Source organism: Phocoena phocoena, chromosome 1 (assembly GCF_963924675.1).
Source record: "Phocoena phocoena chromosome 1, mPhoPho1.1, whole genome shotgun sequence".
Lineage (NCBI taxonomy): Eukaryota > Metazoa > Chordata > Mammalia > Artiodactyla > Phocoenidae > Phocoena > Phocoena phocoena.
Genome location: NC_089219.1, coordinates 78,555,709 through 78,567,998, shown reverse-complemented (window position 1 = coordinate 78,567,998; position 12,290 = coordinate 78,555,709). Strand labels below are relative to the sequence as shown.

Sequence of the window (12,290 nt, the reverse complement as noted above, 5' to 3'; positions counted from 1 at the left end):
CAATATACTTGGTCAAGAGCAAACTGGACACATGGAAAGAATTAGAGAAATGGAGATAGACTTGAAGAAATTATCATGCATCTAACTGGAGTTCCAAAATGAAAGAGAAGAGGGAATACAAGACATGCAACATTCAACGAGATAGGCGCTAAGCACTTCCCACAATCAATGAAATACACAAATCTCAGATCCAGGAAGCCCAACATAACCCAAGCAGATCAAATGAAAAGAAATCTATACCATTCAGCAGAACACTGCAGAAAAAGAGTTTCTTAAAAACAGCTAGGGAGAAAAGGCAGAATATCTGCATAGTTTAACCATTAGATCAGTAATTGCCCCCTCAAAAACAACAGGGGAAATCCAGAAGACATAAAATAATAGTTTCCAGGTACTGAGAGAAAATAAATGTCAACCTAGAATGATATACCCGGGGAAGTATCTTTGTAAAGTCTACACCTTTAGGAAGAAAAGGAAACAAGATGAAGGAAGGCCTGAGAAGCATGAAGAAATGTTGAACAAAGAAAATGATAAACACGTGGGTAATTATAAACCAACAATGACTATATAAAACAATAATAATTAATGTAACTTGTGGAACTGAAGATAAAATGATAGAACTAGAATATGAACAATGACAGCACTTAGGTCAACTGGAGTTAGGTAGATTGAAATTAAAGTATTCTAAGTTTGTTATATGGTATGTAAAAAAGGTATACCATTCAGTCTAGTTGACAAACAGAAACCACACTAGATATTTTGAACAAAGGGAATTTAACACAGGGAACTGGTTACATCATACATATTCAGGTATTTTGCAAAGGACTTGAGAAAAAAATTCCTTTTCTCAAAGGGCTTAGAGTCAGGTACAACCTCTATGTACCTATATAAATGGGTATGTGTGTCTATTCATGCAACAGTGTATGTGTGCATATATGAACATTTTCAAATATACTGAAAAGATGAAAGAATGGTATAGTGAGCACCCATAAACCCACCACCTAGATTTGCCAATCTACACACACACACACACACACACACACACACACACACGTGTAGAAAGATAAAAAAAGAGAGCAAACATAAATGGTATGAAGAAAGATGGGAAAATTAGATTTGGGAGGAACAATTTCAATCAGAAATTGAAGTTATTAGCAGAGGCCAGATTATATGAAGGGCATCTCTGTAATGCTATAAATTTGTACTGTATTCTGTAGGGAATGGAGAGCCACTGAAAGGTTTAAAGCAAGAAAGTAACAGGATCAATTCTGAATACTAAGTAAAAAATATTGGTAGTAGTGTTTAGGTTGGATTAGAGAAATACTTAACTTGCAGGCTTTAGCAGTAAGGATGGAGAAGAGATACAGATTTGAGACCTATGTCAGAGGTAGAATCTATAGGGCTTGGTGACTTCACTTACACTGGACAGTGAAAGTAAAAAGAAAGACAGACATCTACAGTAAAAGTCAGATTTTAGTTACAGATTATAGGGGTCATGCCATTAACAGGACAGAAATCAAAAGGGAAAGATTTAGAGGCAGTGTCCCAGGAAGGAAGAGTTCAACTTTAAACATGGTAAGAGGCAAAGCCAACAGGATAATAATACCTATATTCAGGCAATATCCATAAGGTTATAAGGCTGTAAATTATGAGATGAAGCCCAGAAAATCCATTTTGGTTTGAAATACCATTTTGAAAGTCAGCAGAAAATACAACGTGGTTAAAATCTCCTCAGGGATGAGATTTTCCAAGGCTAGAATGATGAGTAAAAACTGAATTTGTTAGTAGTTTTCCCAACAATGTGTAGAGCAACAGATATGCTGTTTCTGGTATTTTCTATTTTCTCTAAATCCACAACTGAGCAGTTGGCTTCCAAAATGAGTTAAGAGTTCTAGAAAACAGGAGCAGTCCCAATCCTTAGAAGGCTCCTAAATAAGGTTTAGCCTTAAACTGGTTACTTCATTCTCGTGGAGGTTAGTAACGTAATTGACCTTGAATCTTTACTTCCTAGCCCCAGGAAAGCTTCCTCAGATTTTACTTACATCCAGAGGTTTCATGTTCAGAATTAGAAAAGCTTAAACGCCTCATACTTGACCTTTCCTCAAGCTATTAAAACCCTTGTTCACAAAACACCATAGAAAGAGCATATACAGTCTCTATTCTCTGTTTTATGAACGAGAAAAACAAGGCCTGGAGGGGTTGCAAGTGATACACAAACACATAACTATGTAACGATCCAGCTGGGATAAGACCTTGGATTTTATAGAAACTTTGTTCTTTAGTTTATACCCAGCTGATTCCCAATGCTCAATATTCATAAAGTGGTACCTGTACAGCCAGAATGTTTATGGAACAAGGCTATTTATTTCTTTCATTCACAAAAAAATAAGAGGAAATATAACTGAAGTAAATCTAGCCAAATCTAAATTAATAAAGGTAGTAGTATGCTGACGCACTATCTTACTATTTAACTATCTCCACAAACGTCCATTTATAAGTCTCGTAGTTACTGTTCACTGGTCAACATTTTGGTTTTCACTTAGTACTTATAAACAGATATTTTAAAAAAAAGCTGTTCCAGATTCTTGACATGTGTTACAATTATATTAAATGTTTATATTTCCCCCAAAATCCATCTTTCTTGTTTAAACAGATATGCTTACCTTATATAGTCATCTGGAAACTGCTCAGATTATAATAAATGCTCACTAATTATTAATGGATTCTTAAATCAGTTATTTTGTGTACTCAGGATGACCTATGTCAGATGTCACCAACTGAACTAATTTTGCTGAAATATTTTATAACTAACACAACCTTTGGTTAAGCTTTCTTAGTATTTTACAAAAATAGCACGGATAAGATTATGGGTTGTAGTGTTTTTATTTAAGGTAAAATAAGCAACGTAGGCATTAAAATTTCAGAACTGCCTATATATGTTACATTATATCTTAAAAAAATTTATTTTATTGAAGTATAGTTGATTTACAGTGTTGTGCCTAAAACTGGCTTTTTATATAATGAAGATTTTTCTTTTCTTTTTTATTGGAGTATAACTGCTTTACAATGTTGTGTTAGTTTCTGCTGTACAATGAAGTGAATCAGCTATATGTATATCTATATTCCCTCCCTCTTGGACCTCCCTGCCACTGCTCCCCCTCCCCCAGCCCACCCATCTAGGTTATCACACAGCACCAAGCTGAGTGCCCTGTGCTATACAGGTTTCCACTACCTAACTATTCTATACATGGTAGTGTATATATGTCAATCCTAATCTCCCAATTTGTCCCACACTCCCCTTACCCCACCCCCCGTGTCCACGTGTCTGTTCTCTACGTCTACATCTCTATTCCCGCCCTGCAAATACGTTCATCTATACCATTTTGCTAGATTCCACAAATATGCATTAATATACGATATTTGTTTTTCTCTTTCTGGCTTACTTCACTCTGTATGACAGATTCTAGGTCCATCCACATCTCTACAAATGACCCAGTTTCGTTCCTTTTCACGGTTGAGTAATATTCCATTGTATATATGTACCACATCTTCTTTATCCATTCATCTGTCAATGGACATTTAGGTTGCTTCCGTGTCATGGCTATTGTAAATAGTGCTGCAATGAACATTGGGGTACATGTGTCCTTTTGAATTATGGTTTTCTTGGGGTATATGCCCAGTAGTGGGATTGCTGGGTCATATGGTAGTTCTATTTTTAGTTTTTTAAGGAACCTCCATACTGTTTCTCCATAGTGGCTGTATCAATTACATTCCCACCAGCAGTGCAAGAGGGTTCCCTTTCCTCCACACCCTCTCCAGCATTTATTGTTTGTAGCTTTTTTGATGATGGCCATTCTGACCGGTGTGAGGTGATACCTTGTTGTAGTTTTGATTTGCATTGCTCTAATAATTAGTGATGTTGAGCATATTTTCATGTGCCTCTTGGCCATCTCTATGTCTTCTTTGGTGAAATATCTGTTTAGGTCTTTTGCCCATTTTTTAATTGGGTTGTTTGTTTTTTTGATATTGAGCTCCATGAGCTGTTTGTATATTTGGGAGATTAATCCTTTGTCAGTTGTTTGGTTTGCAAATATTTTCTCCCATTCTGAGGGTTGTCTTTTTGTTTTGTTTATGGTTTCCTTTGCTATGCAAAAGCTTTCAAGTTTAATTAGGTCCCATTTGTTTATTTTTGTTTTTAGTTCCATTACTCTAGGAGGTGGGTCAAAAAAGATCTTGCTGTGGTTTATGTCAAAGAGTGTTTTACTCTAAGAGTTTTACAGTGTCTGGTCTTACATTTAGGTCTTTAATCCATTTTGGGTTTATTTTTGTGTATGGTGTTAGGGAGTGTTCTAATTTCATTCTTTACATGTAGCTGTCCAATTTTCCCAGCACCACTTATTGAAGAGGCTGTCTTTTCTCCATTGTATGTTCTTGCCTCCTCTGTCATAAATTAGGTGACCATATATGTGGGGGTTAATCTACAGATTCAATGCAATCCCTACCAAACTACCAATGGCATTCTTCACAGAATCAGAAAAAATTTTACAATTTGTATGGAAACACAAAAGACCCCGAATAGCCAAAGCAATCTTGAGAAAGAAAAACGGAGTTGGAGGAATCAGGCTCCCCAAATTCAAACTGTAATACAAAGCTACAGTAATCAAGACAGTATGGTACTGGTACAAAAACAGAAATACAGATCAATGCTACATTACATCCTAATGTTTAAAAACTGCATATTGCATATCTCTGGTAGGAAAGACTTCTTCATTCTGTACATAACTCTGTACCTAGGCCATGCGCAGTTCTTTCATAAATTCTCCTTAAGATGGTGCTACTTTATTTTTCTTCTTTCCTCCTCCTGATTACAATAATATATATCATCAACCACTATACACCTGTTAGACTGGTTAAAAAGTACATTAACAATACCAAGTGCTGGAGGAGATGTGGAACAACTGGAACTCTCATATGTTGCTGGTGAGAATGAAAAATAATATAGCCACTCTGGAAAACATTTTGGCAGTTCCTTATAATGTTAAACATATTCTAACATATGACTTAGGAATCACACTCCTAAGTGTTTACCATGGTGAACTGAAAACATGTTCATACAACAACCTGTTAATGGGTAGTGACAGCAGCTTTACTGATAACTGCCAAAAACTGGAAAACAACCCTAATGTTCTTGGTGAAGGAATGGATAAGTAAATTGTGGTACATCTATAGAGTGGACTACCACTCAGCAATAAAAAATAATAAACTATTGATAAATGCAACAACCTGGATGAATCTCAAAAAGCAATATGTTGAGTGAAAGAAGTCAGTCTCAAAAGGTTATAAACTTTATGATTCCATTTATATGTTATTCTTGAAAAGCAAACTATAAGTGACAGAGAACAGACCAGTGGTTGACAGGGGATATGGAATAGGAAGAGGGTGTGACCACAAAGGGATAGTACTGCTCCTTTTCCCGATTGTGGTGGTGTTTAGATGAACCTATATGTATATTAAAATTCATGGAATGATGTACCCAAAAAGAATCAATTTTACTGTGTATTAACTTAAAAAATATATATACCAAAGGATTCAAGTATTAGGTGTCTATGAATCATTTAATTTCATGATTTTAAAGATGAGAAAACAAACCCAGGGGCATTAAAAGTGCCTTGTTAATTAACGATCACAGTTACCTACTTAACAGCAATCCTTTACTTAAGAGTACACAACTTGTGCTTCTCTGGTGGCGCAGTGGTTGAGAGTCCGCCTGCCGATGCAGGGGACATGGGTTTGTGCCCTGGTCCGGGGAGATCCCACATGCCGTGGAGCAGCTGGGCCCCTGAGCCATGGCCGCTGAGCCTGCGCGTCCGGAGCCTGTGCTCCGCAACGGGAGAGGCCACAACAGTGAGAGGCCCGCGTACCGCAAAAAAAAAAAAAAAAAAAGAGTACACAACTTAATACAAAATGTGCTTACCTCAAAATGAGAAATTCAATCAGAAATAAGGAACATGTAGAAACTGCATAATAAACCAGGCCACACAGATTTTAATAAATTAAAATTCAACTATAATTTCTATGCTACATTTAGGTGGATAGGCCAATAATAAAAAGAAATTTAAATTCTCACTTCTACTCATTCAAGAAGGACTTCATAAACTACATTTTAGTCATTAAGAAGACTCCCTCAATACAGATATATCTCTGGGATTTAGAAGAATTTCCAAGGTTAATTCCAAAAAATTCCAGGGAATTCCCTGGCAGTCCATTAGTTATGACTCTATGCTTCTACTGCAGGAGGTACGGGCTCGATCCCTGGTCAGGAAACTAAGATCCCACGTGCTGTGTGGTGCAGCCAAAACAAACAAAAACAAAACAAAAAAACCACACACAAAATTCCAATGCTAAATCAATATTTTCTTTCTGAACACTATATATTAAAGAAAATATTCATTACCTCAAAAGGTAAAAATCAATCTAAGCTTGGTGGGGTCTGAGAAAATGGAAATGGGAAGAGGTACAAGAGAATGAAGTAAGATAAAAACAGAGGGAATTACACTACACAAATTATTAGTTATACCTAATAAAATACGAGAAATATTCTTGTCCTCTTCTTTAGGGATGATATATGAGTCCAATGATTCAGAAAATTAGTTCTTTCTTAAATATTTCCTTTCAGAGTCTCAGGTATCAACTAAGGCTTAGATTACTAATCCACTTTACAGAGCTCCAATAACTTTTTTCACAAGGTGCATTCAGCCTCATTTTATAATATGTTTATAATTTCCATGTGGGAATAATAATAATACTCTATGAGACTATTCTTGAAGTATATGGAAGGTGAACAGGAAGCTTAGAGTATCATGGGCATGAAGAGAACATCAAACAGTCCCAAATGATCTGATCTTGACATTATAATAAGCAACATTTCAGAGTTTTATAGCTAAAAGTCTTAAAGTTCATTTGATAAAAGTCCTTATTTTACAAATTAGAACCTAATGGTTAACAGAGTTAATTATTGCAGAAGTGAGTTAAGAACAGGCCTCCTAACTGCTTACATGGTAATCATATATACAATGCAAATTTAAATTCTGTCCCTCTTTCCTTGAATCATTCATTCTGCTTACATACCCACAAGACAACAGGAACTAGCCGAATACTTCTGCACAGTTATTAATCTACATACTTTAGAGAACTGAAAGCAAAATGCTAGGCCCTTGACCCTTTATGTCAGATCTAATCAAATTAAATGATTTTGCCTACTTTAGTACACAATGTAAAACATAAAATTTCATGGCAATGTGACCTAAAATTAACATTGAACTACCTTTAACCCTCTGTGTTGTTGTTCATTTTAATGCAGTCAAATAAGTAGTATGAGAACACAAACAAACAAACCAAAAAACAACTTATTACCAAGATGTGTGAATATGCCATTTGCAAAGAGAACTGTTTTTTTAATATATTCAAACTGTAACCAGCTTGTCAAGTTCATTCCAAACAAACTGAAGTGTTAAGAAGTCACAGTAGAGAGTTATATTTCATATAACATTTGCCCTGCAGTTATCTGATAAGTCAATAACAGCAAAGAAAGTTTCTGGAATTATTTCTCCTAAAATTTTATTTAAGGCTTTATTCCCTAAGTATTAAATATTTAAAGTACCATGATAAATTACGCTTTGGTATTAATTACAAAAACTAATACAAGGTTTTTATTTGTTGGGATTTTTTTTTTTGAGATATAATACTCTCAACTAAATACCTACTATACTCCAGGCTTTATGATAAACCTTGAAAATAAATGAATGAAAACATGGGCCTGTCCTCAAGGATCATACAATTTAGTAAGTGATATAAAAATGTACAGAAATAAATTGTAATACAACAATGAGTGGACAAAGTAGAATAGAGAAGATAATCAGAGAAAGTCAAGGAAGGTTTCATAGAGATATCCAAATTGGATTTTGAGGTAGAAAAGGAATTTGATAGTAGGACTAAAAGGTCATTTCTTTATAGGAAACTCTAGGAAAGACAAATCTAATCTAAAGTGATAGAAGGCAGACCAGTGGTTACCTAAAGCCAGGGATGGGGATTGTAGATTGATTGCAAGTATGTATACAAGAGAACTGAAGTGATGGTCAGGATCCCTAGTTGTAGTAATGGTTACCTGGGTATATACATTTGTTAAAACTCATCAAATCATATACTTAAAATATGTGCATTTTATCATATGTAATTTACATACTTCAGTAAAGTTAATTTTTTACAAGGGACTAGGGAAACCAAATGGGCTACTCTTTGGGTGGCAAAAACACTTCTATATTCCAATTACAAGGTAGTTATTGGTATTCCGTGATTATCAAAAATGTTTTCTCTAAACTGAGTTTAAAGCTCCAGCACAGTTTCTTATTTTAGACCTCTCCTAAACAAGTAATGGGCAAAGAATGTAGAGCTCGGCAGAGTTCCAACAGAATAGGCTATATCTAAGTTTATATGATATTGCTGAAGAAAAAGCATTTCATAATACAAATTTCCATTTATAATGTAATTAATGAATTTGTGGGTAAGAAAATACTAGATTGAAGAGTTCTTTAGCTAGTTTTGTAATTCTGGGCAAATTAATTCACATCTTTGGGATTATTTCAGCTATAAAATAAGAAGGCTGGTTTCTTTACGATTTCTTTCACTTCTAAGAATTAATTATTCTTACAAGATTGAAATCTCTACATAGACAGTCTCCAATTGAAACCCCTAAGGTAAGTCCCAGATGTTGAAAGTAATGCATTAAAACAAGCTCTATAAGTACACTGAATATCAGAAGCATTGTACACAACTTTTAAGATTAGAAATTTGTGGTTCTTGGTCAGATTTATGTACTTCCTTAAGCAAATTTAATTTTACTTATATCTGTTTTTTCTTGGCTAATCATACAGGTTCTTCTAAAATTTCTGTGGTGCTAGATACATCATTCTACGTATACCACTCCTTATCTTTGCAAATGAAGAAATTAAGGATTTAGACATTAAATAACTAGCTCAAAATACCCTCTTTGCAAAGACAAAACTATTAGATCAAATGTGTCTTATACGATTTGTTAAGTAAAAATGTTTAGAAAGAATGTATATATGAATGGATGGACATTGATACAAATACAGAATTTTTTTTCTGGAAGGACATAACAACAAAAACAAAAAGAACATTACAAAAAACCTTAGTAATGCTACCTTTAGGGAGTGGGCCTAGAGTGGATAGAGGTCATTTTTCTATTTTTACTTTCTGTACCATTGAAAAATTTCCAACATGAACATCTGTTAATTCTACTGCTTAAAAATTATGCTCTTAGGTTGGACTTATAGGTTTTATTTTCCTTTCATTTTCTATACTGGAGAAAAAAAAAAAGTAACGTGTGGCTTTTTAAATTTTCTTCTTTTTTAAACAAAATGCCTGGTAGTGTAGTTGTTAATTCAGTTGCTTAGAGCTCAAAGAACAAAGGTCATAGGTTTGATTAACTATACTTGCAAAAAATAAAAATATCCCTCGGTCATAGAATGCATTTTTAACTTTAAAAAGTCATCTGGCAAACTCGTGCTGCTGATCTCAAGGATGAATCAGGTAAGAGCATGTGGTTGACTCAATACAAAACATAAATACTGGAAAATAACTTTAAGTAATGTCTTAGTGACAGAGGGTAAGAGAGTAGACAGAGAATTACTCATCTCTAAGTAAACGTTTTAATTTTCATATTCATCAACTCACTGCACCTTCTGAATAGAATATAAATAAGACCTTAACTGTAGGAGAAAATACAGTCCCTGTACTTTCAAAAAAGTTAAAGACTATACATGTCACAAATCTTATTATTTTTAAAATAATACATTTCTTATTAGTATACTATATAAACATCAAATAAAATACCTGTAACATCTTCTGGATCTGATACAACAATATGTGCATTTAGTTCCTGTAGCTTGTGATGCAATTCGTCTAATTTTTTATTTGATTTTTTCAAAATGTTGTCCACATAAGCCAAACTTTTTTTATCTGTTGTGACTTTCCTCAGATTTTCAGCTCCTTCTTTGATTTTCAGTTCTTTTCTTATTTCTCTCTTAATTCGATCCTTGATATCATCCAATTTCTGTTGCACCATTGTATCTGAAAAGTCTAATTTTTGAACAGCACTCACATTCTCAGAAAAGGGAAGACTTCGGGAATCTCCCTACAGAAAAAAAATAAACACACAAATGTGGGAGTTTAGGAAAGTTAGCTGCTCAGTAAAATAGGCCATATAAGAATACAACTGTACTTAAAGCAATTCTTCAAAAACTCTGCCCACTCACTAAATAACATTACCTGATAATTTTATATTAAAATAAACACATCTATACACAAAGACAACTTTGGGCTGTATAAACAGACAATGAATTTTTGATATTCCATGAACCCAAGTTAGATTCCAAAACCTACACTGTGAATCTTGAGCAAGTTATTTAACCTTTCAAATGCTCAATCTAATCGTGTAAAATCTAAATAATAATATTAGGCACTTTTCAGAGATGTGGTAATTCAAAATATTGTATGTGAAGCTCCAAATATAATTCTTGGCCCACTATAGTCACTTAATAAGTGAAGATTATTATTAAATTCCATAGGTGAGATAAAATTCTATTTTATCTTCTATAAGAAGCCTCTTAAAAATAAACTAATATTGGCAAAAATAAAATAAAATTATATCCTTATAACTACTTTTTAGTTAAGCAATTAAATGCATTAGGGCTTGGGAAGACTAATTTCAGAATTTTATTCATATATTTCATGACTATCTATCCCAATTGATAATTTGGTTGACTGACTACATAAACATCACTACTAAAAAATGTCTAAATTATGTCCTACTGACAGAAGCTAAGAGAGTACACAGTATCAGTTATTCAACTTAAAATGAAAATCAAATCAGGTAAGTACATCTAATCTACATTTAAAACAGGCAAAGTTATGTTCTGGCTATTTGTATATCATTCACTATTTTAAACTCCATTACTACAATACTATTGGTTTTTACATTTTTAATTTCTGAAACACAAGAAACTAGAGTTAACTTTTGCCTTTGGGAAGAGGAATCGGGCTTGTGAAGGACACAGAAAAGAGATTTATATTTCACTGTGCACCCTTTATGTATCTTTTGAATCACAGACCTAAGTAATTAAAAGATTTTCTTTAACTTCTTTGGGAATTCATCACACCCATAAAATAAGTTCTATTTAAATACTTGGTGCAAATACTCTTTACGTCTAATTCTTCACCTCTGAAAAACATGTATTTTGCAAAACAGTGAGACAATGGATGGGAAGATACAGGATTTAGTCTTGGCATTGGTACCAATTTACCTGGTGCCAACAGGCATACTATGCAAAAAATGAAGTAGTTGATGTATAAATTTGTTCTTAACCTTTTTAGGGCCAACAACCCCTTTGAAATTGACAAAAAAAGAGTAGAACAAAGAAAATTCATGTTTGTATGTACTATTGTATATACTATTTCCAGGTACCATAGATCTTAGATTCAAAATTCCTGAAACTGGTGATCTACACCTATTGGCCTTAAATTTCTGATTCTTAGCTATACGAACATAGAATGATCTCCTATCTGGGCCAAAATAATGTTGAGGCTTTTCACTATTTATAATGGATTATAAGTCATATCAATCCATTTATTCAGTTTCCAAAGTTTATAAATCCACCTTTGTCTGGTTATCAAAAACATATGACTATTGTCAAAAGATAAAATCCCAAATTTCTATTGTCTACCTTCAGGTAAAGGGAACGGAGGCAAACAATTCTTAAATGAGAAAGCTTAAGCTAAATGCATTCCTCTAGATAATTTTATTTCTATCTTTATAAACTTAGAAAATACTACATGAATTGCTTTCACAAATCTGTACTTTAATATTAGGTACTAAGCCAGAACGTTAAGTGTCTCAGTAATTTTTTCTTTATGATGCATAGGCTAAAAGAAATACCTAACAATTCCATTTATTAAGTAGTACAGTCCAAATAACTTAATCAATACTTATAACAACTTAGTAGCTGTTTGAAATAATACAAATTGAAAGAAAATTACATTTGTATTTCATTCTTTAATAGCCACAGTTACTTATTAATGGGATATATGTCTGCTATTGGGTACTTCACAATTTCTCAAAACTTGAAATCAGTTGCACATTCCCACCTTCATCCTATACGGCCAGTACAAAGGGGTTGTAGAATATCCTTAATATTGAAACTTTACTGACTCTAGTT

The 12,290-nt window shown here is 33.7% G+C and overlaps 1 protein-coding gene across 3 annotated transcripts in view; it reads right to left on the bottom strand.

Moving 5' to 3' along the window:
- The window catches only part of PKN2 (protein kinase N2), an 85,577-nt gene extending 75,373 nt beyond the window's left edge, over positions 1 to 10,204 (bottom strand). For all 3 annotated transcript variants that reach the window (XM_065885762.1, XM_065887145.1, XM_065886460.1), the window contains exon 1: positions 9,910 to 10,204. In XM_065885762.1, coding sequence (XP_065741834.1) covers positions 9,910 to 10,141 — 232 coding nt within the window. In that variant the 5' untranslated portion in view covers positions 10,142 to 10,204. The remainder of the gene's footprint in view (positions 1 to 9,909) is intronic.
- Between the last annotated feature and the right edge of the window lie 2,086 nt (positions 10,205 to 12,290).